The sequence below is a fragment of the Rhodamnia argentea genome, chromosome 4, assembly GCF_020921035.1.
Source record: "Rhodamnia argentea isolate NSW1041297 chromosome 4, ASM2092103v1, whole genome shotgun sequence".
Lineage (NCBI taxonomy): Eukaryota > Viridiplantae > Streptophyta > Magnoliopsida > Myrtales > Myrtaceae > Rhodamnia > Rhodamnia argentea.
The window spans coordinates 18,359,695-18,384,470 of record NC_063153.1 but is presented as its reverse complement, the minus strand read 5'-3'; the positions used below and the strand labels follow the sequence as shown (position 1 = coordinate 18,384,470).

General features: G+C 39.2%; 3 protein-coding genes across 6 annotated transcripts in view; 1 reads left to right on the top strand and 2 right to left on the bottom strand.

Moving 5' to 3' along the window:
* Positions 1-551: 551 nt before the first annotated feature.
* Positions 552-18,813, bottom strand: LOC115744627 (putative glucose-6-phosphate 1-epimerase). Of its 3 annotated transcripts, none has more exons than XM_030679898.2 (10): positions 18,794-18,813; positions 6,143-6,370; positions 4,730-4,804; positions 4,123-4,179; positions 3,876-4,036; positions 3,306-3,440; positions 2,056-2,158; positions 1,873-1,972; positions 1,530-1,776; positions 552-886 (listed from the first exon to the last, which is right to left on the bottom strand). In XM_030679898.2, the coding sequence occupies exons 2-9, from the start codon at positions 6,254-6,256 to the stop codon at positions 1,562-1,564; spliced, it is 960 nt and encodes a 319-aa protein (XP_030535758.1). In that variant the 5' UTR covers positions 6,257-6,370; positions 18,794-18,813; the 3' UTR covers positions 552-886; positions 1,530-1,561. The 3 variants fall into 3 exon arrangements, with proteins under 3 accessions (XP_030535758.1, XP_048134170.1, XP_048134171.1); XM_048278213.1 differs by lacking the exon at positions 18,794-18,813 and adding an exon at positions 6,433-6,450 and having other exon boundaries at positions 6,143-6,368; XM_048278214.1 differs by lacking the exons at positions 3,306-3,440; positions 18,794-18,813 and having other exon boundaries at positions 6,143-6,456.
* On the bottom strand, positions 7,851-18,020 carry LOC115744624 (villin-4). 2 transcript variants are annotated; one of them, XM_030679894.2, is made up of 24 exons: positions 17,668-18,020; positions 15,754-15,873; positions 15,416-15,515; positions 15,017-15,085; positions 14,699-14,935; positions 14,423-14,600; positions 14,214-14,346; positions 13,811-13,973; positions 13,574-13,721; positions 13,327-13,427; positions 13,033-13,188; positions 11,630-11,698; positions 11,463-11,531; positions 11,236-11,373; positions 10,970-11,098; positions 10,602-10,749; positions 10,456-10,466; positions 10,088-10,228; positions 9,772-9,897; positions 9,628-9,693; positions 8,941-9,268; positions 8,643-8,842; positions 8,362-8,555; positions 7,851-8,262 (listed from the first exon to the last, which is right to left on the bottom strand). In XM_030679894.2, exons 2-23 carry the CDS (start codon positions 15,807-15,809, stop codon positions 8,442-8,444), a joined length of 2,880 nt encoding a protein of 959 aa, XP_030535754.1. In that variant the 5' UTR covers positions 15,810-15,873; positions 17,668-18,020; the 3' UTR covers positions 7,851-8,262; positions 8,362-8,441. The 2 variants fall into 2 exon arrangements, with proteins under 2 accessions (XP_030535754.1, XP_030535755.1); XM_030679895.2 differs by having other exon boundaries at positions 7,851-8,259.
* LOC115744625 (mitochondrial outer membrane import complex protein METAXIN) overlaps positions 18,795-24,776 on the top strand; it is a 31,284-nt gene continuing 25,302 nt past the window's right edge. Inside the window, exon 1 of the mRNA XM_048278212.1 lies at positions 18,795-18,821. The gene's annotated coding sequence lies outside the window, so the exon portion shown is untranslated. The remainder of the gene's footprint in view (positions 18,822-24,776) is intronic.

The following is a 24,776-nucleotide window of genomic DNA, read 5'->3' as shown; positions in this document are numbered from 1 at the left end:
TCAATGAACAAACCAACATGGAGACTAGTCATTCTTTAGACTACAGTTTCAGTCTTCAAATCATACGCGAAAGAAAGGAACAACTTCCCCACTATCTACTTCGACTACTATTACTGCCCATGTTGTGTAGAGAGAGAGAGAGAGAGAGAGAGAGAGTTTCCAATGTAAGGCAACCGAATCAATATTTATCTTAACGGGGATTCTAGTCTGAGGAGGTCATAAAATGGTTGCAGGAGAAGGAATGCTGGTTCCACTTCCAAAGAGAGGTTACAGAAGAAACCGAGGTGCGATAGAACCTGCATAGTTTATTGTTAGTTCACTCAGCGATCCTGGTGAGATCCAATGTGATCTAAGTCTGGCATGATGTGATAAGCAGTTTCTAATTGTATTAGCCCTGCTATCTACTGATCAAACTCTAACGCAGCAAATAACGTTTTTGCTCTAGAAGCTACGTTGCAGGCATAATGCACCCAATTAGCTCTGTATAAGGGTTTCATGAGCTTCAGCTCCGTAAGTCCGCCCAAATGACATACATCAGAGGATGAGGCAGATATCATACTAAAAGGATTTTCACTACCATCACATGTTCGAGTAAGATTTGCTACTTAGCAGAACCATTTCCAATCTAGAGGTGCAATACAGCATCAATCTCAGACGGCAAATCAACCCATCCACAACCATAGTTTAATTCTGGCTGGCTATATCTGTATCATTACTCAAAAGTTTTATGACATATTTTGGATCTCCTCATCAAAAGTGGCATCATTAGAGGAGTCGATGTACTCATGAATCCATTCTTCCACCCAATGCAGAAAAAATTCAAGGGGAGGGGCAAAAAAATGATGGCCAGGATTCACTGTCGATCCATCCGAAATTGCAACAAAACCTGCAATGCATGATAAGTGTGATTGGTAGATTCAAGGGCAAGCAAATAAAAGTCCTAAGCTACATCTCCAGAAGCAAAAACAGTTCCCCACACTGAATCTCCATTTGATCAATCAAAACTAGGTGGAAGTCCACAACAATCAATAGTAAGCCATTGACCACTCATCCATACTTCTTGGCCTCAATACTCTACAGGGAGGTTCAAATTCAGACTAAATTAGGGGGCAACAAGGTTCTGCAGAGCCTCCAAAACTTAAGGTCAGGGGAAAACAGACAGAAGACACACATTTGCCTCAGAGAATGGACTCTGGTCAGACCTTTTGACTTGAAAGAGAAAACGTCAACCATTCACTTTACTGGTATGTGCATTCTAAGATGGACACGTCATGTGGAAAAAGACCAGAAAACAAAAGGCAATTGATGAAAACTCAAGACATCTAATCCCATCATCATCTGAAAAGTTGGAACAAAAGAAGATTACGAGAGATGAAATTGTCTGCGGTAGTTCCCTAGCGACATAGAGCCAGCGTACTTGCTATTGTGCATCTTTATGCTTTTAGTTGTTGAAATCTTACGTTGAAAAGTCACCAATTTTGTTTGTTAAGAGCATACAAAAAGATAAATGGGACATTCCCAAGAATCACCTGTACACAGTATAGATTGTGAGGAGAGTTATTCAGCAACCCTGAAGAACTTTCCGGGGGTCCAGTTGACCACTACAATAACTAGAAGGAACAGCAGAAAGCTCCTGCCTCCCTCTCCACTCCTCGCCTGGTTTCAGTGTGATAGGTTTTTCAATGGAAGCAGGCTCGACGCAGAGCATATGCTTATATTCATCATCACCAAAGTCGGCCATGGCCTTTGCCTTCTTATCCCAGGGATTCCAAACCACTGTATGCAAGAGAAGATAGTTAAGACATTTTATTGATCCAGCAGTGAAGTGATGCAACTTTTAACAAAAGCCATAACCCAGCAGATTTATCTCACCAGCATCTGGTAGTCCATCTTTCCGTATCACGAATGTTCTCTTCTTTTCGTGATCAAGAATGGCAATCTTTGTAGGAGTGCTGAGATATACCTTGTCCACCTGTCCAACCAGTAACACAATAAATAACCACAACATGAAGATCACAACAGACTAAAGAGAAAAAGGTGGAACTTTGAACCGACTTCTGATTCAAATGTTAGTGCATCCCCTTGCTCAGTAAAACGCTCCTTATTCTGCAAGTTGTCCAAATAATCAAGAGTCTCCAACCCTTCTACTCGAACTTCACTGAGAACAAATAAATCAGATGTATTAAAAGCAATTAATACTGCCGAAGAAAAATTTTGAGCTGACTTAACTACAGAATATATGACAATCTGCTGACTATAACTCCAAATGAGCTGACTAAATTAATGACATATGTAAATAAGCATTTATGACTCATCGAAATCACCAATTGAAATGATAAGTAGACTTAACAATGAGAAGTATGGTTGCCTGGAGCACACTAATTGCACTTGAACCCTCTGTCTCTGTGTTGTAAGTATCCATCTCACTGAGTATATTATGGGGGCTACAGGATTGCAGGTATAAACAATTGGTAAGGCTCCTCTTCTGAATTTATCTACTGCTTAACATCAAGATCCAAAACCACCACCTTATTCTTTCAAACCATCAATTGGCATGAGGGCAATGAAGAAGCATATTTGCATTTTACTAAATACTGAAACGATCTCAAAAGCTACTTCAGAGCAGGAAAAAATATTTTCTAATAGGATACCGAGGAATGTAACTTGCCGCATGTTTGCCGAATTTTTTAGGGAAACATCACATAAGTCAGGATTTCCGGGCAGGAAATGCAGTCGTTAAGTCCATTATCAATGTAATGTAGTTGATTTCATCTAGAAAAACCACATTCGCTCACCAAACCTTTTTCCCCAACCCCACTTGCTGTAAAGCATGGCATTGCTTGGTGCATCATGCAAATGCAGGTGCGGCTTATCAAATCCTATCAATATTCACAATTTTTTTCTGTTCTATCAATTTCCCCTTCTACTAACAACTTCAATCACTGCAGGTTCAACCCATAGAAAACTTTACATCTGTTTGCTGTCTACCAAAACCTCCAGATTAAATGACAATTTTCATAGCCTTGCCTTGACCAGTGACAGACTTTATCTTGTCATTCATAAATCATGTAGAAATATATTAGCATAGTCCTAATGGGTCCTTACAAGTATCAGTTGAACATACATTTCAGTAAGACACCAAGAACACATTTGTTGACTAAGTCCTATCAACAAGAAAGGATCAACAATAAGTATCTAACGAAAGGAGAAGGTAATTCACTCCATGCACAATAACCATTCTAACAGAAAAAGATTCATTTAACATGCCAGATAGAAAGCAGAGTAAATCCTAGTTCTTCTATTACCTTATATCAGAAACAGAGAAATAGGTGTGGTAGGCAAAGGTGAATGTGAAAGGTTTTGCATCAGTATTCCTGATGCGAGATGTCAACATCAGATCTCCACCAGGCCCCAAGGCTACTCTCAGACGGAACTCGAAACTAAACATGAGAGAAAAAAGAGGAAAATTTCAGAGGAATGATAAGGTAGATATCAGTAAGATAAAAGGATGCAAGGAAAAGTATCAATAAGGTCCCAAAGTCTGAATTCAAACATCCCATCCACAGCAGTGTGGAATGGTGTCAAAGGAGCTAGGAGCATGGAATGCTTTTTGTCTTCAGAACTTGGAACACAAATTTCTTCCAAGTTCTTCCTGTTTCTAGTTTCTGGTTAGTAGGGAGAAAAAAGTCGTATATTTCGCAGAGAGGAACCGGTTCTTAAACTTGCTCATGCTCCTTCCACACATCAATTTTTTAGGTACAGCGGGAACAGCAAGAACATGTAAGAATGTTGTTCCAGATCCTGTTGATATTCTCTGGCATAAGATTTGTATTTGCGTTGGAATTTTCATAGTACCAGTAGAGACCTGTAATTACCTGTGAGGCCAGATCTTAAGGTCTTCATCTGATGGCTTGAAGATCAGATCCACATAAGCCTTACTAGTGGAATTAGTAGGAAGAGGAGCCGGGTCATTATCAATTTTCCAGAATCTGTTCCTCGCAAATCCATGTTGCTCTAGAGAACCATGGTTCGCGAACTGCAGATTATATAAAAATATTCCACCTGAGACAAACAACCTAAAATTAAGTTACTATGAAATGGATATTCTGTAAAACCAGGCACCTGAGGAAAGCATATCGGTATCCCTCCACGAATTGCCTTGGGAGGCTTGAATATAGCCTGTTTCAATTGAAGGGTTTCAGTCAAAGTGGAATTGGACCATGCATGATAACAGAATCGGAGAAGATTTGAGGTACATGGTGCAAATTACACATGACACGAGGTTCAGAACAATGGAAAAGAATATCAATAAGATACCAAAATGTAATGGTACATCCATTTATGTAAACATGCAAACAAACTGAGGGCAAAGCCAATTTTCTGAACCGAGGGCATAATAATTGGGACCATAAAAGAAGATAAAGGTTATCTTCATCTCGAATGTTAAGTATGAGAAGAGTAAAACACAAGTATTTGATGTACTTATGGCGAACCATCAGCACTTTTAAGTATTCAAAATTTGTCTCTGCCAAAAGCAATTGAAATAGGAGCACAATAAAATATTCACGACCTTCAGACAAAGAGTCCAGGTCAAATAAATTCAATATCATAGAGAAACAGATGCCAAATGACTTTGTATGCACCTCATCAGCAACCTATAAGCAAGTTCCATGACTCATTTTCCTGCATGATGATAATGAATAAATAAAATTTGAGTACCACTTTTTACCTTGCTACTAACAAAAAGCAACTCCTCCCCATGATCGTTCTTCCAAGATGTCACTTGGCCTCCGTAAAGATAAACCTGAAGCAGAACGGAGGAGGACAAATTACAATTACTAAAGAAAAAACACCTGTCATGAGTAAATATGTACCCTTGCACAAAAAACCGGAAACTTCGCAGAAAGGAAAAGAAATAAATGACAGCATTATCAAATCATATCTAAAAAAGAAATCTCATTAACCAAACGAGAGTGGAAAGCTAAATCATCAGGGTTTTACGATGAAGACCCTCCAAGCAAATCAGCGGGCACTGAAAGTTTCATTGGGAAACACTTCAATCAGCCTTTTTAATAGCCTTTATAAAGGTTCATGGATTCTCTTTTGAGTCTAGAATGAGAAAATCAAATCTATAGTTTATTCTGGAAAATCAACTCTAATCTGAAAAACGATTACTGTCATTCTTCATATTCAGGGTAGTCCATAATCCCATTGAAATGACGAAAGAACAAGTAGACAGAAGACTGTCCACAAGGCTTAAAATTGTCCAAATTCAAAATTCTTTGAGCCGAAGCTACAAAGTGTGAGTGACCCAGTCTTAGACGATGTGAATGAGATAAAAAGGTACAGGGTGATATCATACAAGCATAAAGAATCCCTGTTCAAAATGACATAAAGTTTGACACAGAGAAAAAATAGGTGAACGGTCGCTCGCCACTCATCATCCCAAAAGACCAGCCCGAAAAGCAACCCTCGAAATTAGACAAAAGATATGTCAAGTCAAACGGTGGTTTGGTAGAAGCTCATTCACAAAAGATTGTATCGGCTAACCACAGGCGTCCGAGGCAACTGCTATCTTCTTACATCTCTCGATACAAAAACCATTTACACTGCCAATAACTACAATACTGCTTTCACATACAAGCAGATCTAACTGCTCGAAATCCACCTAATAGTACTTTATGGCGACATCTCCAGTCATCAATGTCACTATCAAAGGTTGAAAGGTCGACACCGCCCTGTCCTCCAAGAGTAGTGATTATCAGCCTGAAGTATACGATGTAAAATATCCAAAAGACGAGGACACGGCTTGTTCGTACACCAATACACAAGCGGTTCTCCCCAATCATGGATCATCGCACGCACGTCTCTCGTCGGCCTCACCCCAATCGACGACTCTAAATCCTCAAAACCATGCTCGAGCAGCCAACTCAACTCCTGAAGCCGCCAAAACAGCGACAACGCAGATCGGTCGCTCCGATTCGCGAGACCAGATCAAGAGCCACGAGAGCAGCACGCGCGCCGAGCCATCAACCGGAGCTCCAGTCAAGACTCAAGACTCCGGCGCGGCTCGCACCCGCGGGAACAGGGAGGGAAGGAAGGAAGGAAACAAAACGAAACGAAACGCCGAGAGAAGTACTACCTCAGCGGAGCTCCCGCGAGACTCGCGGAGGAGGACTTTGGGGAGACCATGGACGCCCGTACAGAGCTCCGCCGGGGGAAGAGGCGGCGGAGCGACCTTGTCGGCGGCGGACATTCTTGCGGGAGACGTCGCGTGCTTATCCTTGGCGAGCTTTCAACGGCGGTGGTACGAGTCCGTACGAGAATCCCGCTTTCCCCTCTCTCTCTCTTTCTCTCTCTCTCTCTCTCTCACAAACAGTAACGCTGCTTCTGCTCTCTGTAGCAGGTGCTCCACACTTTCACAGATGAAGCGTCTCTCTCTCTCTCTCACTAAAGAATGAAGAGAGAGAGAGAGATTCGGAGTTTGTTTTTCTGTTTGGATTAGTTATCTTTATTTATGCGCTTGTGTCGCCTCCAATTTTTTCCCCCCACACTTCCATAATAAAATAAAATAAAAATAAAATAAATAGAATTTTCATATTTTGGAAAGTTGCATATTTACCGGCACTGCCACCGTGCCAATGACTAGTGAGTAATATACCGGTCAAACAGAATCCGCATAAAGTCAGTTGCTGAAACGGAAAGATCACATTATTGCCTCACTAGAAAACTAGACTCGGAGAAATTCCCACCCCTTGGAAACACAGGTTGCTGAATTGGATCGTCCCGCGCCGGCGCTTCCGCGAAATAACTCGGGGATATTATTTACGGGGAATAGCTTCCGGTACACACCCGACTGCCCCGATAACCAATTCGCTCTCCGAGGAGGGTAAAGGAATGACCGGTCACCCCGAAGGATGCGATCCCATTGTCCGAAAGAAGACATCGGGGTGTGTCTATATCCAGATATTTAGATCCAGGTAGGCAAACACTTTTGGTTCATGGTCTGCCAATTTGTGTGGGGAGAACACATATGAACTCACCATACACTCTTGACACAACGTTAAAAATATGAACTTTTTTGAGACTTTCTTCCAGGTTTTCAACTAGCAAGATACCATTCTCAGACATGGTTGGTGTCTTCCTTTCCTTTTCTTTCTTTCCGTTTTTTTCCCTCCTTTTTTTGCCCCTTTGGGAATGCTCTTTCTTTCTTTTTCTTTTTTTTTTTACTGAGCTCTCTATTCTATTCTATTTTACGAGCCATCGTGTGTGCTATGTGTATGCGCAGATTACGAAATCCTACTCTCTCCTCATGGATTCCCATCCCAATTTTTCCCGAATGTAAAAATTCGAACCCTCCACCTCCCACTTTCCAAGTAAGAAGAGTGACCGCCGGCCACTGGGGCAAACCCCCAGTGGTTGGAATGCTCTTTCAATAAGCTGAAAAAGAGATGACTAGAAAAGGTAATCTCATTTTGTCCTCTTTGAACTAGAATTGATAGCAAAAGTACTGGAAATGCCAGCCATATTGGCCCTGTAAACCTTCATAAAAGTTCAGCTTTAACCTTCAATAAGCTGAAACAAAAGGGTGCCGCTACAGATCCAACTCCAGTGGGACTTCTTAGCGCATAAGGATACTAGATAACCTCTAATAAACGATCTCATACCTTTCCGACATTACATAGATATCCAGAAAAGAAAAATGGCCAAAGACAAGAAAATTTAGGGAATTCAAGTTCAGGAACGAAGATCGTTAAGTGTAATCTTGCGCTCGCATCACATGTAAAGAATAGCAGTTCAGATTGGTTTCCCCCAAAAATTCGTTACGTAAGTGCGAAGACAATGATGATAGAGGACACAACTCACACCTTTATTACAAGAGCAAATTGACCATGTAAGCTGATTTTACACTGCTGTACACGCTTATATCTTCAGACAGACTACACTCTTTGAGTAGTCCCACAAACCTCCTAATCTGGCCACCAAAAGGGAATTTTCTCAGCAAAACCGAAAGAGAAAGGGAATCAACAAAATTGCAACCTCACAACACGCCTCTGGGAATAAAGAATACCAAGCAACTAACTCAACAAACAAAAAGAGAACCGAAAAGAATAAATACTTCTCAACACCCGGACAAACCCAAAAAAGAAAAAGATCTGATTTGTCCATAAAATGCCAAAAATAGTTCCTTGGGAGCTGAAGCATCTGAAAAAAAAAAGCACATTTCTGTCCCTTTGACTCGGGTAGTTCCAAATGCACCAACTGCACAATGAAAAGTAACACGGTTGGCGGTTAGACAATACCCAATGAAGTTAGGTAAAGTAATATTGAAGAAGCTGAGACAAGGAAAGTATCAATTACAGATATCCAGGAAAGCTTCCTTCTGCTCGCCACGCCCTAATGGAGAAAGCAAAAGAATAAATAGAGCTATCAAAACAGACTCAAAACAAATGAAGTGCCATTTTGAGCTTGTTCTGTCTCCATTTGGGCAACTTATAGAAAGCATCCTTTGTCATCCCAAATTTCTCTCTGAACTCTGCTGATGACAAATAAATCTGCGACATTTCATGCAAAGATGGTCTCAGAACACGGTTGAACAGGTGTATCAGATATAAAGTAGTGAATCCAGATCAAGCCACTACCTCTCGTTTGGTAACATCAATTTCTGCCACGGGATCTGTTGATGTTGTCTTAAGGCGATCGTATGGGTGGATTGGAACATCCTCATCCTCAGTTTCACCCTCTTTCACATCTTCTTCAATAGTCAGGGATCCTATTCGGCTGCTCATGGAGTTCTCTTTGTTATTTGGCTCTGAATTCTGTTTGGGTGCCTCAGGACTCGCTGCGCCATAAAACAAAATGATCAGATAAAACTCCACAGAAACAATAGTCGCTTGTTGGTGTGTTTCCCTCAGCATTAATTAACAAGTCATTAAGTACCTTTGATGGATTTGGGTATGATGACTTCTCGTGTTGGTGGTGATCTCTCAAAAGTGGAAGTGATAGCTGCTATAGCTGCAGATTTGGAAGCCAGTTTCGCTGAATCAGGGGTGACAGACTTTGGAAAGATCTTCCTGACAACAGGTGGTGGAGTTGAAAGATTTCTTGCATTGGGGTTCTCAAAATTAGCAGCCAGTGCATTGAAAGCAGGAGACCTGCCCCTCACACGAACACGGTCTGGGCTAAAAGACATGCTTCTTGACCTCTGATTTTTGTCCGGTACACTAGATCTTCCTCCATAGGAAGCAGGCGTTCTACGCTTGGGTTTCTGATCATGCAATATGCATTAAATCAAATTGACCACAAACAGAGAACAATCTATCTGGAGGTGTGAGCTGGTAGTTATCCATCAAGCAGCACATATATCAACAAGAAAAGTGCATCTTCATGTGCTTTGACTATTAGAAAGTGGAATAACCGCCACATTTCGTTATCAACTTTAGGAAGTTCATAGCCACTTCAGAAATCAGTTCTTAATATATATGCTTGTTAAGAGCTAAAGTCGAAAGGAATTATGGAAGTTCCTTAAAGAGTCGAGATATCAATAATTAGGAGTCGTTGACACAACAAAGGAGCTAACAATCATTCAAACAGGTGTTAAGAAGCTTCACAGTATGTAAGTCTTACATCAATAGTTGGTGTACCACCATGTTTAACAATTGTAAGCTTCCTTTGGAATGAGTTCCCATGCATCTGCACCAGGAAAAAACAAAATCAATCAGAATTCCTGGACAGCAAAAATTCAGACGTATAATGATTACAATTACTTACAGCAGATTTTGCGGAGTCCCAAGAGAAGAAGCGAGTGAAGAAAGGTGGTTCACTTCCCTCCATGATGACATATATTGGAGCTTCACGAGATAGTTTCTCAAGAAGAAAGTCATGCTCAAGAAATTTCTGCAAATTGCAAAGTTGGTGTCCATCATCTTATAGGAACCATAAACAATGATATTTAATTTACAACTCAAAAATTGCCCATGCAGCAAAGACTTTCAATTATGGACCTACACACTTGAGTGGGACATCATGTAAAAATACATGGAAATCGAAATACCATGCCACCTTTATGCCTCAAGCTGAACCATACCTCTCCAATGGTTAAAGCATGCATTTTCATCTTGGAGTCAACTTCTTGTCCCACCCAGACAAAGATTGCTGAGTGACAATCCAGGATAAATATATCTTCGGTCATCAAATCATCCTGACTAAAATTGTGTATTTCTGTCTCCTGGAATGACAATATCAGAATGGCTGTATAAGTAAGAACCTCAATAACATGAAAGTGCTACAGGTAAGAATATATGCAAGCATCTTTAAGCGCAGCACTTGAAAACACAGGAAGACGTTAATAAAACGATGAGAATACTCCAAGAGGATTCAGTTTTATGATACAGCAGAATAGAGGCAAGAGTTGGAATGAATGCTTATGATCAACAGGGAAATTATTCTACACACCTTCAGATTTCCTGCAAATCAGCGACCATTTTTTTTTTTATGGGACGAAACATGGAAGAAAAGATAGATGAGTTGTTACATCAAAACAAAGAAAGAGATGAAAGGAGTAGAAAGTAAACAAATATTCAAAAGCACCTTATCGTTACCTGCCGTAAAGATGCAAGAAAAGAGGTGAGGATCACTCTCAGAATCTCGTGCTATCTTGTGGCTGGAATATTCCGCTTTTCCTCCCAATAACTCCCAAAAGTTGTCAGATTCAGCACCTTCCTTTTGTGTTTTACATTGCACATTTGGCTGAATACAATTAAGACCCATTTACAAAGTTAAGAAGAAGCTACCTCTCAGAATAATAGCAAGCTTCAGATAAAACCAGAAAGCAACTGCATGGGGAGACGTTCAAAAATACGAAAACTGAGTTTGACAGGTTATTTGTCTTCAAGGGAGACTGCCCATCTTGTAAATCATAGTATACTCATGAAAGCTGAAACTACAGAAATTTTTACTATTATCAGACCTTTATCAGATCCAGCTGCCTCTCAACAAGTTCCTGATTCTCTGAGGTTGTGAGGTTCCCATACCACGTAAGGACGGAGGAGCCACTATGCAAGATGTAACAGTATGAGGAGTTCAAAGATGATGCAACCTGATTCATTAATTGCATAAAGTGAAAGAGGAAAATTCCATCAGCAGAGAACCAAAACATGACATGCTGTGAGTTTTGTGCGGCGAACATGAAATACATGTTTCTACAAAATAATAAAAACTGAAAACATGACATACTGGTTCCACTTGAATTGCTTGCATATTATCAGGTCCAGATCCCTGGACTCTAAATAATGCCACGCCATCCTCATTATATGTCTCATCTGGGATATCGTTCTCTGCTATGTAGCTCTTATACCCTTCACCCAAGCCACCCTGAATATTACGGCAATGGAAGTGCATGAAAATTTTATCACCTACCAAAATATTGTATAAAAAATAATCTACGGTTATTGCCCACATACCTTGAAAACAATGAAGCTCTGAAAGATTGAGAAGAATTGAATCGGTTCATTTCCTTCATATATGCGAGCCTAAAATGTGTTATCACAGATGTTAATAATCCAAACTAGAAGTAAACTATAACATCAGATGACGAGAGCAAAAGCAATCACAGTATGAGAGAACCAACCTGGACAGGGAGAAACTTCAAAGACTCAATCATCTTGCTAACCTGTGAAAGAGCAGACGCTCTCTCTTCCTGCTTTCATTCACGACGAAAACAAAGTTACCAACACAATACAGAGACCTTGCATGCATATGTGTTTGCCCAATATCAGCACTATGTAGTACACCAACTGCAGCCCTTTATTCATACATGCACGCATACAGGCAACGCATTTGACGAGGTTCTTTGTCGTTCATAGCATTTAGAGAAGACGAATAAAACTCAGATTCTAGTCTAGCAACAATAAAAGTAATTCAGTATGTGATAAACTTAAGATGCTGCAAATTCAAGAATGTTGGATCATCGACGAGCATTGAAAAGGTAAAATACAGGAAATGTATAAACCATGAGTTACATGGAAGTATTTCATCAAGGGTCTAGTTAACAAGTGCCCCTGGGACACGAGTTAAGACCCACTAATGTCAGTGAAAACACAGACCGATATGTTTTGAAAATTGAAAGAAACATATTTCAAGAATGTAGTAAATTCGAAATAGTGCCCATATTACTACCCTTAACAAGTGTCTCGGGAGCACTCTTTAACATTTTCCTTTCAACAATAGAATACCAGAACAGCAGTGGCTGGAAGCAACACCATACTGTTCCGAACTCCCATGTTAGTGGGATGATAGTTCCTGTGTCAACTCCAATTTCCTTGGCAAATAGGGAGGTATAGGTTCTAGAGCATCCCTATGAATCTGTATCATGCAAGCTAAGCATCAAATCCTGATTGTTTATTAGAATAACCTTACCAGGTCACTGCAACAAACTAGTTTACTGACCACACTACTAATACCATAGAGATTAAATTGAACTGTCCACGGTGGATTCTAGTATAACAATGTCTTAACGGAAGACTTGACTGAAACCCAGATAATTTTTTATCAATAGTAACTTCAAGCTACAACCATCTGTCCTTCAATATACATTAAAAAATGCAAATTAATCACTTCTCCTAAGAAGCAGCATCCCCATTGCAAACAACCAGTGCCTTCCAGGAAGCAATCTATAAGGATTCTAACCATCAATATGGCGAGACAATTCTGGAGTATTGCTTTAGTGAAACAAAATGGTCAGTGGTTCATTTTTCTGGGCATCTGTGCACAGAAACCTGCTAATAATCAAGTAACCTCTACAAAACTTATGTTTTCTGATTTTAGGATCTATTTTCGAGTAATGTCCACCCTAGTTTAAGGCCCTCCAACGAACATGCTCTCTTGGAAACACTCTCGCCAGTAAAATTGGGAAAAAAACATGTCATTCTCACAAAAAGTATTGTGCTACCAGTATTGCAATTATTAGACATCACACGTAATAAATTGCTCGGCAGTTATGAAAACGAGAATGAATAATCTGAATTATCTCACCTCAACGCTCTTCTTCCCAAACCATGTTCCAATGAGATACTCTTCCTTATCATCTCCTGGATAAGAATATTGATAGATATAGCAATCCCCACTGTAAAATTTTGACTGATCTGCAGATTGAAGAAGAATCTTCTCCTGACCATTTACACGCCAAACCTGCATAAACAATGTTGAGATATCATGATATTATAGTCCGGAACACTGAACGACCATCTCACCTACCCCTGAAATACAAAAAGACAACTGACAAAGCAAATTGTGCAGATATATTCAGCTCGGACGTGCATATAGAACCTGTAAATGCCCAGAGCAATCAATATACGGTTGAGGTTCTTCTTTAATGGGAGAAGCTTTCATGAGACCCTTTACATTTAGTCCTTGGCGTTTCAGAAGTGCTACAAATGAAAAAGAAATGGCATACAGGGAATAAGTAGCGGAAACAGCAGCAACAAGAGTAATAGCTAAGAAGGATTTATGTAATAGACCGGAGGTTGGAAATCAAGACATTTCAAAAAGTGTCAAAATCCGAAATGCGTGTAACCTGCAACTTTGCCTCTCCCATCCTCAGTCACCGCTACATCAGTTGTCTGAGGCCAGGAATCAAACTTCGAACGAAATACCACAGTCTCGAATCCCTCAATTAGACGGATTATACGAGATTGTGGCCGGTCAGGACTGTGGATTAACTCCTGTTTCATTTGTTGAACAATGGCGAAAGAGGAATGAGAGACACATAGCAGTCAAAATATATGCCTGATAAGTAGCTATATTGTTTTACCTCAGCAGCAGAACTCGCACTCTTCCTGTCATCAAGAGACGTGCTTCTCCCCATCCACACAAACACTTCCGCCCCGCAATCCAGAAGATAGCATTTGTTCGTATCCAATAAATCCCTTGTCAAAGACTCATCCCCAATAGTTTCAATCTGGCCCTTCTCCACACTTGTAAAAGAGATAATTGGAATTAGTGAAAACAAAAAGGGAGAAAAAGGAAAACAGAAACTGCAACAGAATTGGAATTGCAGTTGGTAGTTCCAAATATGCTTCGTTTTTTACAGTGAATTAATGTCCACAAACAAATACAAAAGCACATTTAGCATTCTGTTTTCAAGAGAAACACCAGACTAACAGAGATCGAAGATATGTAACCTTAGGTGTGCAGGCTAAGAATTGACTACATACCGAAGTAGCTTGGTAGGATAAATGCCAATATTCTTGTCCTCTTCGGAAGCCGTTTTTCTCGGAAGAGGGGCAAAGCCACCAAAAAATCCCCAAAACTCACCAGTCTCAGAATCCGCCATCAATTTTCCATCCTCTGTTCATAATATTTGTAAGACTTGTGTACATTGTTGTTCTTGGTCACCTGATTGTTAATCTATTAGTTCACTTACCAATGGCTGCTATGTCACATTTTCCATGGTGATATGTATCTTTGATGTATTGGACGACTTCAAGAGCTTTTGCTCTTTCTTGGATGGATGAATTTGAACCATTAAATTGGAAAATCTTAGACTCGGTATCCAGAATAAAAATGTCATCATGATTGAGCGAAGATCGAGCAAAAGGAACCTGTCAGTAACATAACATACTCAGCAAAAAAAAAAACATGTATGCGGTCAATTTAAAAGCACAATCTTCAATCATGACTTCTAAGTCTGAGCACTTGCCTCTTTTACATGAACGACATGCTTTCCCCTGCAGACAAACAAGCGTGTCTTATGTTCTTCCGCCTCAGCATGTTTGAACCCAGTTGCAACTCCACCTTCCTGCGGGATTATACATGGCTTAAAATATGATAAGAATCTCTCTGTTTCATGACCCTGTACTTCACGATACTGAACAGCACGTCCTCCAAGGGCTGCATCTAATTCTACGGTCTTTATGGCTGCAGTACCAGATTCATCCTACAAATAAAATAAAGCCGGTGTTACTGATGAAAACATATTAAATGCTATTATAGACGAACAAAGCAGTGAGAAACCAACCTGAGTCGTATCCTTGCCCAGCCAATAATGAATGTCATGACGCAAGGCACCATTCTTCAATGCAGTAGTCTGCAGGTATTGAGACGCAATCTTTAAAACCAGATAAAATGTATTATTTTACTCAATGACATTCAACATAATAAAATAGCAAAGTTAAGAATATATCTAATTCATCTTAGCTTCTTCTTTTTTTCCATATTTATGCCTCGTTCAGTTCACCATGGAATTGGATTTAAAAGGAAAAGGGAATCCTTTTCATGATTGGATATGAACTTTATCTTAGTAATGGATCCTGCAAAAGTGAAAAGTCTAGTAGTGTAATAGTCGAGCATATTCCTTATGTCAGATACATAGTACAAAAGATGCCAGAGATGAAACAATTGAAACCGAAAAATTTACCTTCAAAATCACATAGGAATCCCCAGTGAAGAATTTTCCGTGAGATGATTGAGGGACCAGAACGGGATGAAAGTTTTCAATTCGCCATATTTCAATTCCACTACGAATGGTTAAGGAGAATCCTACATGAATGATGCTTAGATGGTAATTCGAACAGAAACAAAGAACGTAGTGAAGGGTAGAGCTGCTACAGCAGCTCTGCTTGCCAATATACTTTCATTTTGAATTGTACATAGATGGACCAGAGAAATTGCAAGATGCCGCTTCATCTTGGTAGTTTTTTTTGCAAAGCATTGTAATATACAAACGCAGTAACTATTCAGACATAAAGAGGATACGCCTTTTGTCCAGCTCCCTGGAAAGCTGGATCCAAATCTCTCATGGAAACAGACATGCTTTCTCTGCAGCTTTAACAATATATGTCTGATGCTAGTTTACTTAAATTAAGGAAGAGGTACCTGCGACATCATTACATTTTTTCACTAGTCAAATGACATGAGATGAAATTGACAAGAACATTATTGAAAGCAGTACAAATTCTGTGAGGAAAAAGGAAGATAAATAGGGAAAGCAAGATGAATGGTTGCGTCATGACGGAAACTGTAAGCAGAAATCCGTGTGGAAACTCAATCATAGGAATAGAAACTAATTTAGTAGAATATTAAGTCGCTTCACTAGCACTGGCATTTGCAAATGTCAGAAGTCAGAACAAAAATCTCTTCATTTGAATTTGCAATATAAAATACCCACTAGATAATGCATGACCGTGATTGCCAATAATATATGTACAGTTTTCATACTCTTGCTATCACGTTGTTGTTCCACTAACTAGGAGAAATGCTTATCCTAATTTGAAGTGGAAAAAACCAGGGCTAGCTAGACATATCAAAGAGGGTATCAAGTACATCACAGACCTAGCTTCAACTTCTCAATTGCACCCTGAATCAGATTTCCCAGGTTAAAACAGCATCCTGATAACAACTTCCCCAGGTAAATCGGAAACACAATTCAACTCATTTTCTTGTTTTTCTCAGGTACAATCAAGTGCCAACGACAAAGTGGTCTTCCCCTCTACTCATAGAGGGGAAACATATATACAGCATTGAGCAGGCAACCTAGTATCTGGGAAACACAGCTGGAGAAGATGGCAAATATTTGCAGCGAAAGAGAAATAGAAAGAAAATCACATCCTATATTCGTGCTTTTCTCTAACTCCTAACTTCTGAGTTAAGTTGTCGTATTCTTCCTTATCGTGTGTATCTTTAGTATTAGTTATCTAACAGGGCATAAATTTCAGAGGCTTGATTGGGAGACGATGTGAAGCCTTCAACACCATAATATAAAAGTGGATTAGTATGAATATCAGTTGTATTTCCAGTTATGCTTTTGTGAGGTATACTTCCGAGGCCAGATTAGTAGAGGATCTCGAGTCTTCAGCATCATCATATAAGAGTGGATTAGTCTCGATATCACCAAAGGCAAAGCACACGCCCGTTGCATTTATGCTTACCCTTCCAATAAGGCCACAATGAACATTATTTTGGCTGGCAACATCTCACATCTTAAGGAGCTTATCCATCAGAAATTGATATTAGAGGTGTCAAAATATAAAAATAAAAAAAAACTCAGAAAGAAAGAAAATAAGAAAGACAAACGATCGAAACAAATTTCCAGAGCATGGGAAAAGGAGTAAAGAGAAATAAATCGCGAGCAGCTACAGATAAGGGGTGAGCTAGTTGCTGCAAAAGAAAATACTCTCAGATTGCTGAAGCATTCATTGGGCGAGCAGGAAGCTCGAAACTTTAAATCGGAAGAAATTGATGAAAATCCAGAGACATTGTCCAATGTACAGCATTTCAAAACCGCGCATTGATCTCCAAGGCCTCAACTTTTGGAAGTTTTTTTCCGCTACATATCTCTCTTGAGCTCCCAAGATCATACCCATCGTCGAACCCATTAAGAACAAGCAAGCTGTAATTATTATCGTAATTCGCACCAACATTCTATCAGATTTTCCGTGCAAATCAGGAGGCGAAACAATTAAAAAAAAAAAACAACAACAACACAACCACCAACGCAGATCACACAAAACAATCATTTCACGCTGGAACCAATAACTCGGAAACCCGAAAAACAAAATAAAATAATCAGAATTTCAGCTCGTCGAGACAACAATTAACGACCGTCAAGTTGGCGCATTTAAACATCGGAGCACCCAATTACCCCAGAAACGAAGCTGGAAACGAGCTTACCAGGACTTGGGTCGGATAATCTCGAGTCGGATTGCGTCGATCCAATCTAATCGACCGAATTACGACCAAAGGAAGGCAAACAAATCGAAGGGTCGAGGGGAAAAAAAAAAAAAGAACTTCTCTTGAAACGAGAGAAAAGTCGAGAAGCGAGCGAGAGGGAGAAAAGGCGATTGAGGAACAGAGCAGAGTGGGGCTAAAGAAGGAAGAATCGGAAGAAAAAGGGCAAAAAAAAATACAATAAACAAAATGAGCAATTTGAAGGAGGCGGTTCAGAGAGAGAAAAGCGAAAAGCTAGAGAGAGAGAGAGAGAGAGAGAGGGAGAGGAAGAGGTTGGAGGGAATGATGATGATGATGAGTGCCAGGCGTGCCAATCACTAACGGCAACAAAAGCCAACAGTCCGCAGAGCTCAAATGAACTGTAAAACTCCCTGCTTTTCTTCGTTTTGATTAATTAAAGTTGTTAATTTTTGGTGGGTTAACTTAATTAAGCACCGATGATAATGCTGACAAATTGGTACTGCTACCCCCCATTTGATTCCATCGTTTAATTATCTTTTATTTGTTTTTGGGTGGGGGGTGAAAAACGGACACTTTGTAAAAATCTAAAAGGGATTCTCTTTTTGGACATTTCCTTTCGATAATCTACTGAATTTCTCGTTGTAACTAAGCAACCGAGAGGTGACATATTTAAGTTTGAGATCGATGGTGTGATTTGGGTATTGCGAGTGCGAAAATGGGTTGAAGAAAGAAACGATAAATACGGAAGAATGGTGAGGAGAGCCCAAATTTTCTGGTGAATTTTTCTTTATTCGGCGTGGTGAAAATGTAAAAATCGTGTTGCTGTTGAAAATAAAAGGTATCGGTGGATTTTGTTTATCTCGTTCTTGCCTCTTTGAGAAAGAAAAATGCTTACCTGGTTTTTTTTTAATTTCCCAAGCATTATGCATTTGTTGTCGGAAATTACTGATTTGATGTTTGGAAAAAGAAAAGGGAAGCAAAAAAAGACAACAACTTTTTCTTTGGGGAAGGAGGGAAGAAGATGTCTAAGGTGTTTCCGCTTTGTGAGGGAAGGAGTGGGAAAGTAGTCGGTCACCGGCCATAAATCATGCATGCCATAAACTCCCAACTCTCTCTCTCTCTCTCTCTCTCTCTCCTATTTTTTTCCTTATGAATTCCTAAAAGAAGAAAATCACGTGAATAGTCTCTAAATTTTGCTCAGTAGTCAATGTCGCCCTTGATTTTTTTTTTCTATTCAATTTAGTTCTGAACTTTTCTAAACTCCGGTTTATGTATTCCTCGTATCATGAGCTTTTTCACCTAGGTAGACCGCCAACTCAGCATTTTGTGTGCCGAAGAAAATGACTGGACTTCGAATGATTTTGTTATTGCCAAGTCGGTAATTGTCATACTTTTCTTATTTATTTTTTTATTCCTCTTCTTCTTCTTCCTTGAAATCACTGAACTCTCTTTGTCTCGCCCATAACTCCCATTCACCTTCTCGCACTTGTAGATCTTAGGAGCACCCCCAATTCAGAGGTCGCAACCGTCGATCCATGGTCCCGACCTCCGATCTAAGGTTGCTACGGCCTCGTATTTGAGGTCACGACTTAGATCCGAGAGAGAAACAAAGTGACGGATATGAAGGTAAACAAAAAAAAAAAATCTACAATGGCGATAGTAGTTTTAAGTGGCGGTGGGGTATTCACCTGCAATAGCAACGCTTGTTGGCCACGGTTGTGACTGGTGTTCACATCTAGTAGCTATGAGTGGCGAAAGTAAAGTGTTTGTTCCATTATATATAGAGAGTCGTGACTTTAATTTTCCGTGTAAATCATAGTGTCCAGATTAGAGATGCAATTGTCCACACCACCTAACATATTAGTTTTGCTGATGGAAGGCTCACACTAAGTCGATTTTGAAAAGTTGAAGGACAAAATAATAAATAAATAAATAAAAGTTCAGAGACCACATTAAATGTCGAAGAAAAGTTCAAGAATTTCCCGCAGCATGGCTACATCATAAAGTTTGTATTACTTCTTAGAGTAGGCTTATTGCTTCCATCAATAGTAGCAAAATGGAAATACCGAGGCGGGATCGGCATGTATAATAAACATAACTCTACGCCTAAACTAAATACAAGATTTTTCGAGACTTGGTCCATATACCTTAACTCAAATTTATGACTGTTTCTTATTAGAATTTGGCCGAGACAGGAGCTAGATAGGCATTCCTATCAAAATCGGGTTCGCAAGTTTTCTTTTGCTTTGTGAAATGCAATGACTGTCGATGGAATTTTCACCTGTTGATGGCCTGACAAACGCCGCAATGAGATGAGCTGTTTGGCCTTTTTTTTCGCAGAAAGGGGGTGACCCCAGATTGGGGAGGAATATTCTATTCTTGTTTCTCTTTCTCAAGAGATAAAATCTTAGACCTTTGAGGATGACATCTGTGGATGTATTTTACGTATGCATATATATACACACACACACACAAATATATTTATTTATTTATAATATTAATTTTGTGAGACTGACTTTTGTGGAAATAAGGGTTAGCAAAATTGCCATCCGTGTGCCACGCCGAAAGTGGACAATTGGAAGGGGCCTCCTTTCAGCTAATACCTGGGAAAGTCACATCAATTGACTCAGTGGCATCTCAATCTTTGCCCTGCCTTAAAGCTTAGAGATAGAAGACGGGTAAAGCCTAATCCAAGAATGTCGAATCTTGAACGGGGAGAAGCAGAACCAGGAATGGAGAGCTTCCCCCACCCTCTTTTTTTGCCCTACTCTTTGGTTTTAAGAATGAGTGATTGTCCTTCTTTAACTCTTACCGCTCAACTTAAGAGTCGACAAGAGAGAGAAAAATAATCAAAAAAATAAGTGAAATATTTTCCATTCTTAATTTATTTAATTCAAAATTAATTTAATTGAAGATTTTCTTCAAATAAAAATAATACCATGAGAATTCTCCTGAATTGCCAAGACAAGATTCCCGAGATTCAGAATGAGGTATACGTAATGGAATGTCTATAATCCAACTCTTGGATATTTTAGTTTCAAAAATTCAAAAATAAAAAAGAATTCTAGAACCTGATTAAATCTAATGGAACTTTAGCTTTAGCTGGTCGTGACCAAAAAACCACCGAGGGATGGATGTAAAGCTAAGCAAATTGCTTATGCTCCAAGAACAGAGGACTGTGTCGGTTGTAAGAGATGTGAATGCCTTTCATTCACTTCTTTCGCCGTGGCACATCCCCCCACAAGCAACGCCCCGCCTCAATTAATTATAAAGAAAGAAAAAGCAACGAGCTTCTGTTCATAATGTATTAGTAGGCCTAGCCTACGAATCTATTCGAACTATCAACGAATTCTCGAAAAGTATTTAGTGCTCATTTTGGCCAACTTTCCATTATCTTTCTTTGGCTGAGTGGCTTTGGAACTTCAAACAAAGGTTTTTCTCTTATAGTGAGGACTTCATTAGCGCCCGACTTTAACTCAACCAAATTGGTTTCGGTTACTTGTGGATTAATACCATTGAAAATCTCAAATCGGTATATACGTGCTATATATTTGTATTTAAAAGTTATTTTTGAGTAAAAAAACTTTGAACTGGCACATCCGTGACAAATTTGCCTGTAATTAGGTTATGTCGAATATCCGGTTAAATTGTTGATCTGAAAACATAGACAATAGGTATCTAACGTGGATCCGACGTGAAAATTCGACATAATCAAATCTCCTAAACAACACCGCTTAAAGGAAGACAGATCTGAAGAAAAAAAGTTAATTGAGAGATATAATTTTGCCTTAAGAGGTCCTCCGCGTTCCTAAGATCCGCTTAAGCCCCTAATTTTGTTCTAATTCTTCTTTTCTTTTTTGTCAAATATTTATTTATTTATTTCTAATTTGATCATAAGATTTTGGTACATTTGTCATGAGGGTACCAGTTTGGAAATTTTAGTGACGTGAATAATAATTTGAGGTAAAGATGACACTTTGTATTGGCTTGGAGTTTTTCGTTACATGAATATTAGTACGAGGGAAATGTAACATGGATGTATCAATTTAGGACCTTCTGTTACAGAGAAGTTTAGTTTTTGTACATGTAATATAGAATATCGATTCAAATTTCTTATGGGATTAACCTTCAATTACAGGATAAACAATCTGCCCATCCACATCTTTCTCTTTTTCTTGGGAAGCAGGCCTTGGAAGAACATTCATGGTCAGAAATTGGAAAGTATCGTTGGTCAGCAAGTTACCACTTGGGCAAGGGAGAAGGGGAGTTCGATTCCCCCACCTTCTCATGGGGGGTTGAGGATGAGAACGCGTGAGTAAGCGAGCTGGGTTTCACAACCTGCATAGAACACATAATATTCATAGTTTGGCTTGTAAAATAGAATAAGATAGACTGATTAAAAAAAATATAGAAAAGGATATGATAGAACTAGACCAAAAAAAAAAATGATTACATTTTACCTTGTTATGGTGTGGCTCATCTCTATGCCTACGGACTATGTATTTTTTTTTTTTTTTTTGGGGTCGAAGGACTTTGTATTGAAACAAGGGATAATATCCTTTTTTTTTTTTTGGTAAGAGGATAATATCCGCCCATTTATTGCTTTCCATAAATCGATTTTCTTGCTTTAATTATTATCATGACTAATGCGAAAATCACAACTAAATAATAACCGAGTAGAATAAAAAGAACACATAAATTTACGTGGAAAATCCTTACGAGAAAAATCACCGGGAGAAGAAAAGCAAGTCCACTATAGAAATTCAAGGATTACAAAAAGTGGTTCGGAAAGCTTTGAGGCTTTTTCCGTCTCTCCTTGAAACAACTTGAGAAAAATTCATATTTATGCTGCTCCACCCCCGCATGCATTAGTGTTGGGCTACGGCCTTGGGCCTTTATTTCTTAACACGACCAACACTAAACATCCATTTTATTTCTCAAGTAGGGTCGGCACAAATTTTAATCCAAGTAAAATACCCGAAACATAATAGAAGACATACTCAACAATTATCCATGCAAGCAAAAAAAAAAAAAAATCGTGAATAGGGGCATGTGGGAATTGTCCGCGACATTAGTTCGCTGATCGAATGCTCTTACATGTAGCGACCGTGTAAACTATATATCAAGTACATTGTTCGTGCTACATAAAAGGCTCGGATAAATATGTAAAATACACACTTCACATTATAGCCTTAAAAAAATGGTTTTTTTAGTCTTGGAAATAAAATTACATTGAGGTTCCATTTATTTCGTAAAAAAATGAATGATTATGAGAATATCTTCTCAAAAATATCGCTTGTATCACTCGAAATAATTAATCAATGGAAGATATTATCATTATCGACGATAATCTGCGTCTAAACATTTCGTGGGACGATGAAAACAATCTTCGGTAATTCTTTTTGATGAGCGATTATTTCCAAAAATGCATTTTCTAGATAAATTGATTTTCTACCGAGCAAACAAAACCTGAGAATAAAGACAAGTTGATTCGGAATCCCGCATTTCGTTTGTCAACTACGTAATTAAAATGGCTAGCTCCAGATCAGGCACCAACGTGTCTTAATCAAAATTAAAACGAGTAAAATCAAATTAAATAGTCTTATAGTGGTGGGATGTTTATAGTTGATAAGAGACCTATGGAATGGTTAGCCTTTCTTAATTAGTTAATTGTACATTTCCCCCCTTTTTCAAGTTAATTTCACATACCAAATTCGAGAGACATCATGAAAATCTTATAAGGATATGGAAAATAGCTCTTCATTGCCTTTGCGCCGTCAATACTATGATTATGAAGGTTCCTCAATTGTTCTCTCGGAGTAAGAAATTCGTAGAGCGAGATTTTGATACTAAGATATCTAGCTAAAATCTAGTTATTCTGCGACGCGCCGCGACGGTATCATGCATAGTGAACTTCTATTTCATCACCATTTTGAAATGTGTAAAGATCATTAATTACTAACAAGCTTTGAAAGAATTTCTCAAATTTGAGAACGATATTTTCTTTTGGCTTCAGATTAATATATTGCCATATGTTTGGCTTTTCAATGCCCTGAATTAGTGAATAATGCTATAAATCCATAAATTGCTTTTCCCTTTTGAGGAAAAATCTGCAAATTGCTAGAGAAAGAAACCTAGGAATTACTTGTCAAAGGGGAAATTGCTCCAAAAGTCAAAAACATTTAGGCCGATGTGCAATCAAGAGCTAAACCTCTGAAAATATCCAATCAAATCATAAACATTTTGAATTTTGGTGAAATTAGGTGCTTCCGGTGATCGATTAGTCAAATTTGCTGATATGTCTTGCCAGATTCTAATGCCGCGTTTTTTTCAAAATATTTTTTTGGCATGTATGTCGATAACGTGGCACTATGTTAGAGAAGTTCGAAGTATTTTTGAATAGGAAAAATAAAAAATTAGAAAGGCAAAAAATTAAAAGAAAAGAGGAAAAAAAAATCAAAGAAAACGGAGTAGAGAGGAAGCCTTTTGCCTTCTTAAGCGTTCATCTCCTGCGGTTCGGAGAGGACTCAGCTGTCGGTTAGTACGCCCTCGATTTTGAGGTGGACCCTTTTATGAGGAAAAGCTAAATAGAAGGACCGCAAGGAGGCACGGAAGGTGATAACTGAAGTTGATAGGGGATTGCTTTAACTACTCATGCTATGGATGTGGGAGCATCAACTCCGTTCCTGTGGGCTTTTGAGGAGCGAGACTAGGGGTGTGCAAACCGGACCGGACCGGCCCGGACCAACCCGGGACCGGGCCGGACCGGCCGGGTTGGTCCGGTCCTTGAGGTGGATGGTCCGGTCCCCGGTCCCAATAAATGGGACCGGTGGCCGGGCGGTCCGGTCCTCGGGTTTCTTGCATTGGGATCGGACCGGCCCTGCCCGGATCGGACCGCCAATAATATATAATTATTTATATATAAATATATACAATTGCAAAAAAAAATTGAAAACAAAACAGAATAATAAAAGTCCACTGCCCATTTTTTTCCCAACCTTGCACGGTCGCACTCTCTTCCTCAAGACTCTCTTTTTAGTCTTATTTTCCATCTTGTTTTTGGTCATCTTTTTTTCCCGTAGGCTTTTTTG

Coding starts and splice junctions, on each gene's coding strand:
- LOC115744627 (XM_030679898.2), bottom strand. CDS start 6,256: ATGTCCGCCGCCGACAAGGTCGCTCCGCCGCCTCTTCCCCCGGCGGAG. Junction 4,805..6,142: donor CTCGCGGGAGCTCCGCTGAG/GTAGTACTTCTC, acceptor GTTCTGCTTCAG/GTTTATCTTTACGGAGGCCA. Junction 1,973..2,055: donor CACTAACATTTGAATCAGAA/GTCGGTTCAAAG, acceptor CTGGTTGGACAG/GTGGACAAGGTATATCTCAG.
- LOC115744624 (XM_030679894.2), bottom strand. CDS start 15,809: ATGTCTGTTTCCATGAGAGATTTGGATCCAGCTTTCCAGGGAGCTGGA. Junction 14,936..15,016: donor TGGGCAAGGATACGACTCAG/GTTGGTTTCTCA, acceptor TTTTATTTGTAG/GATGAATCTGGTACTGCAGC. Junction 11,532..11,629: donor TGAAGTTTCTCCCTGTCCAG/GTTGGTTCTCTC, acceptor AACACATTTTAG/GCTCGCATATATGAAGGAAA.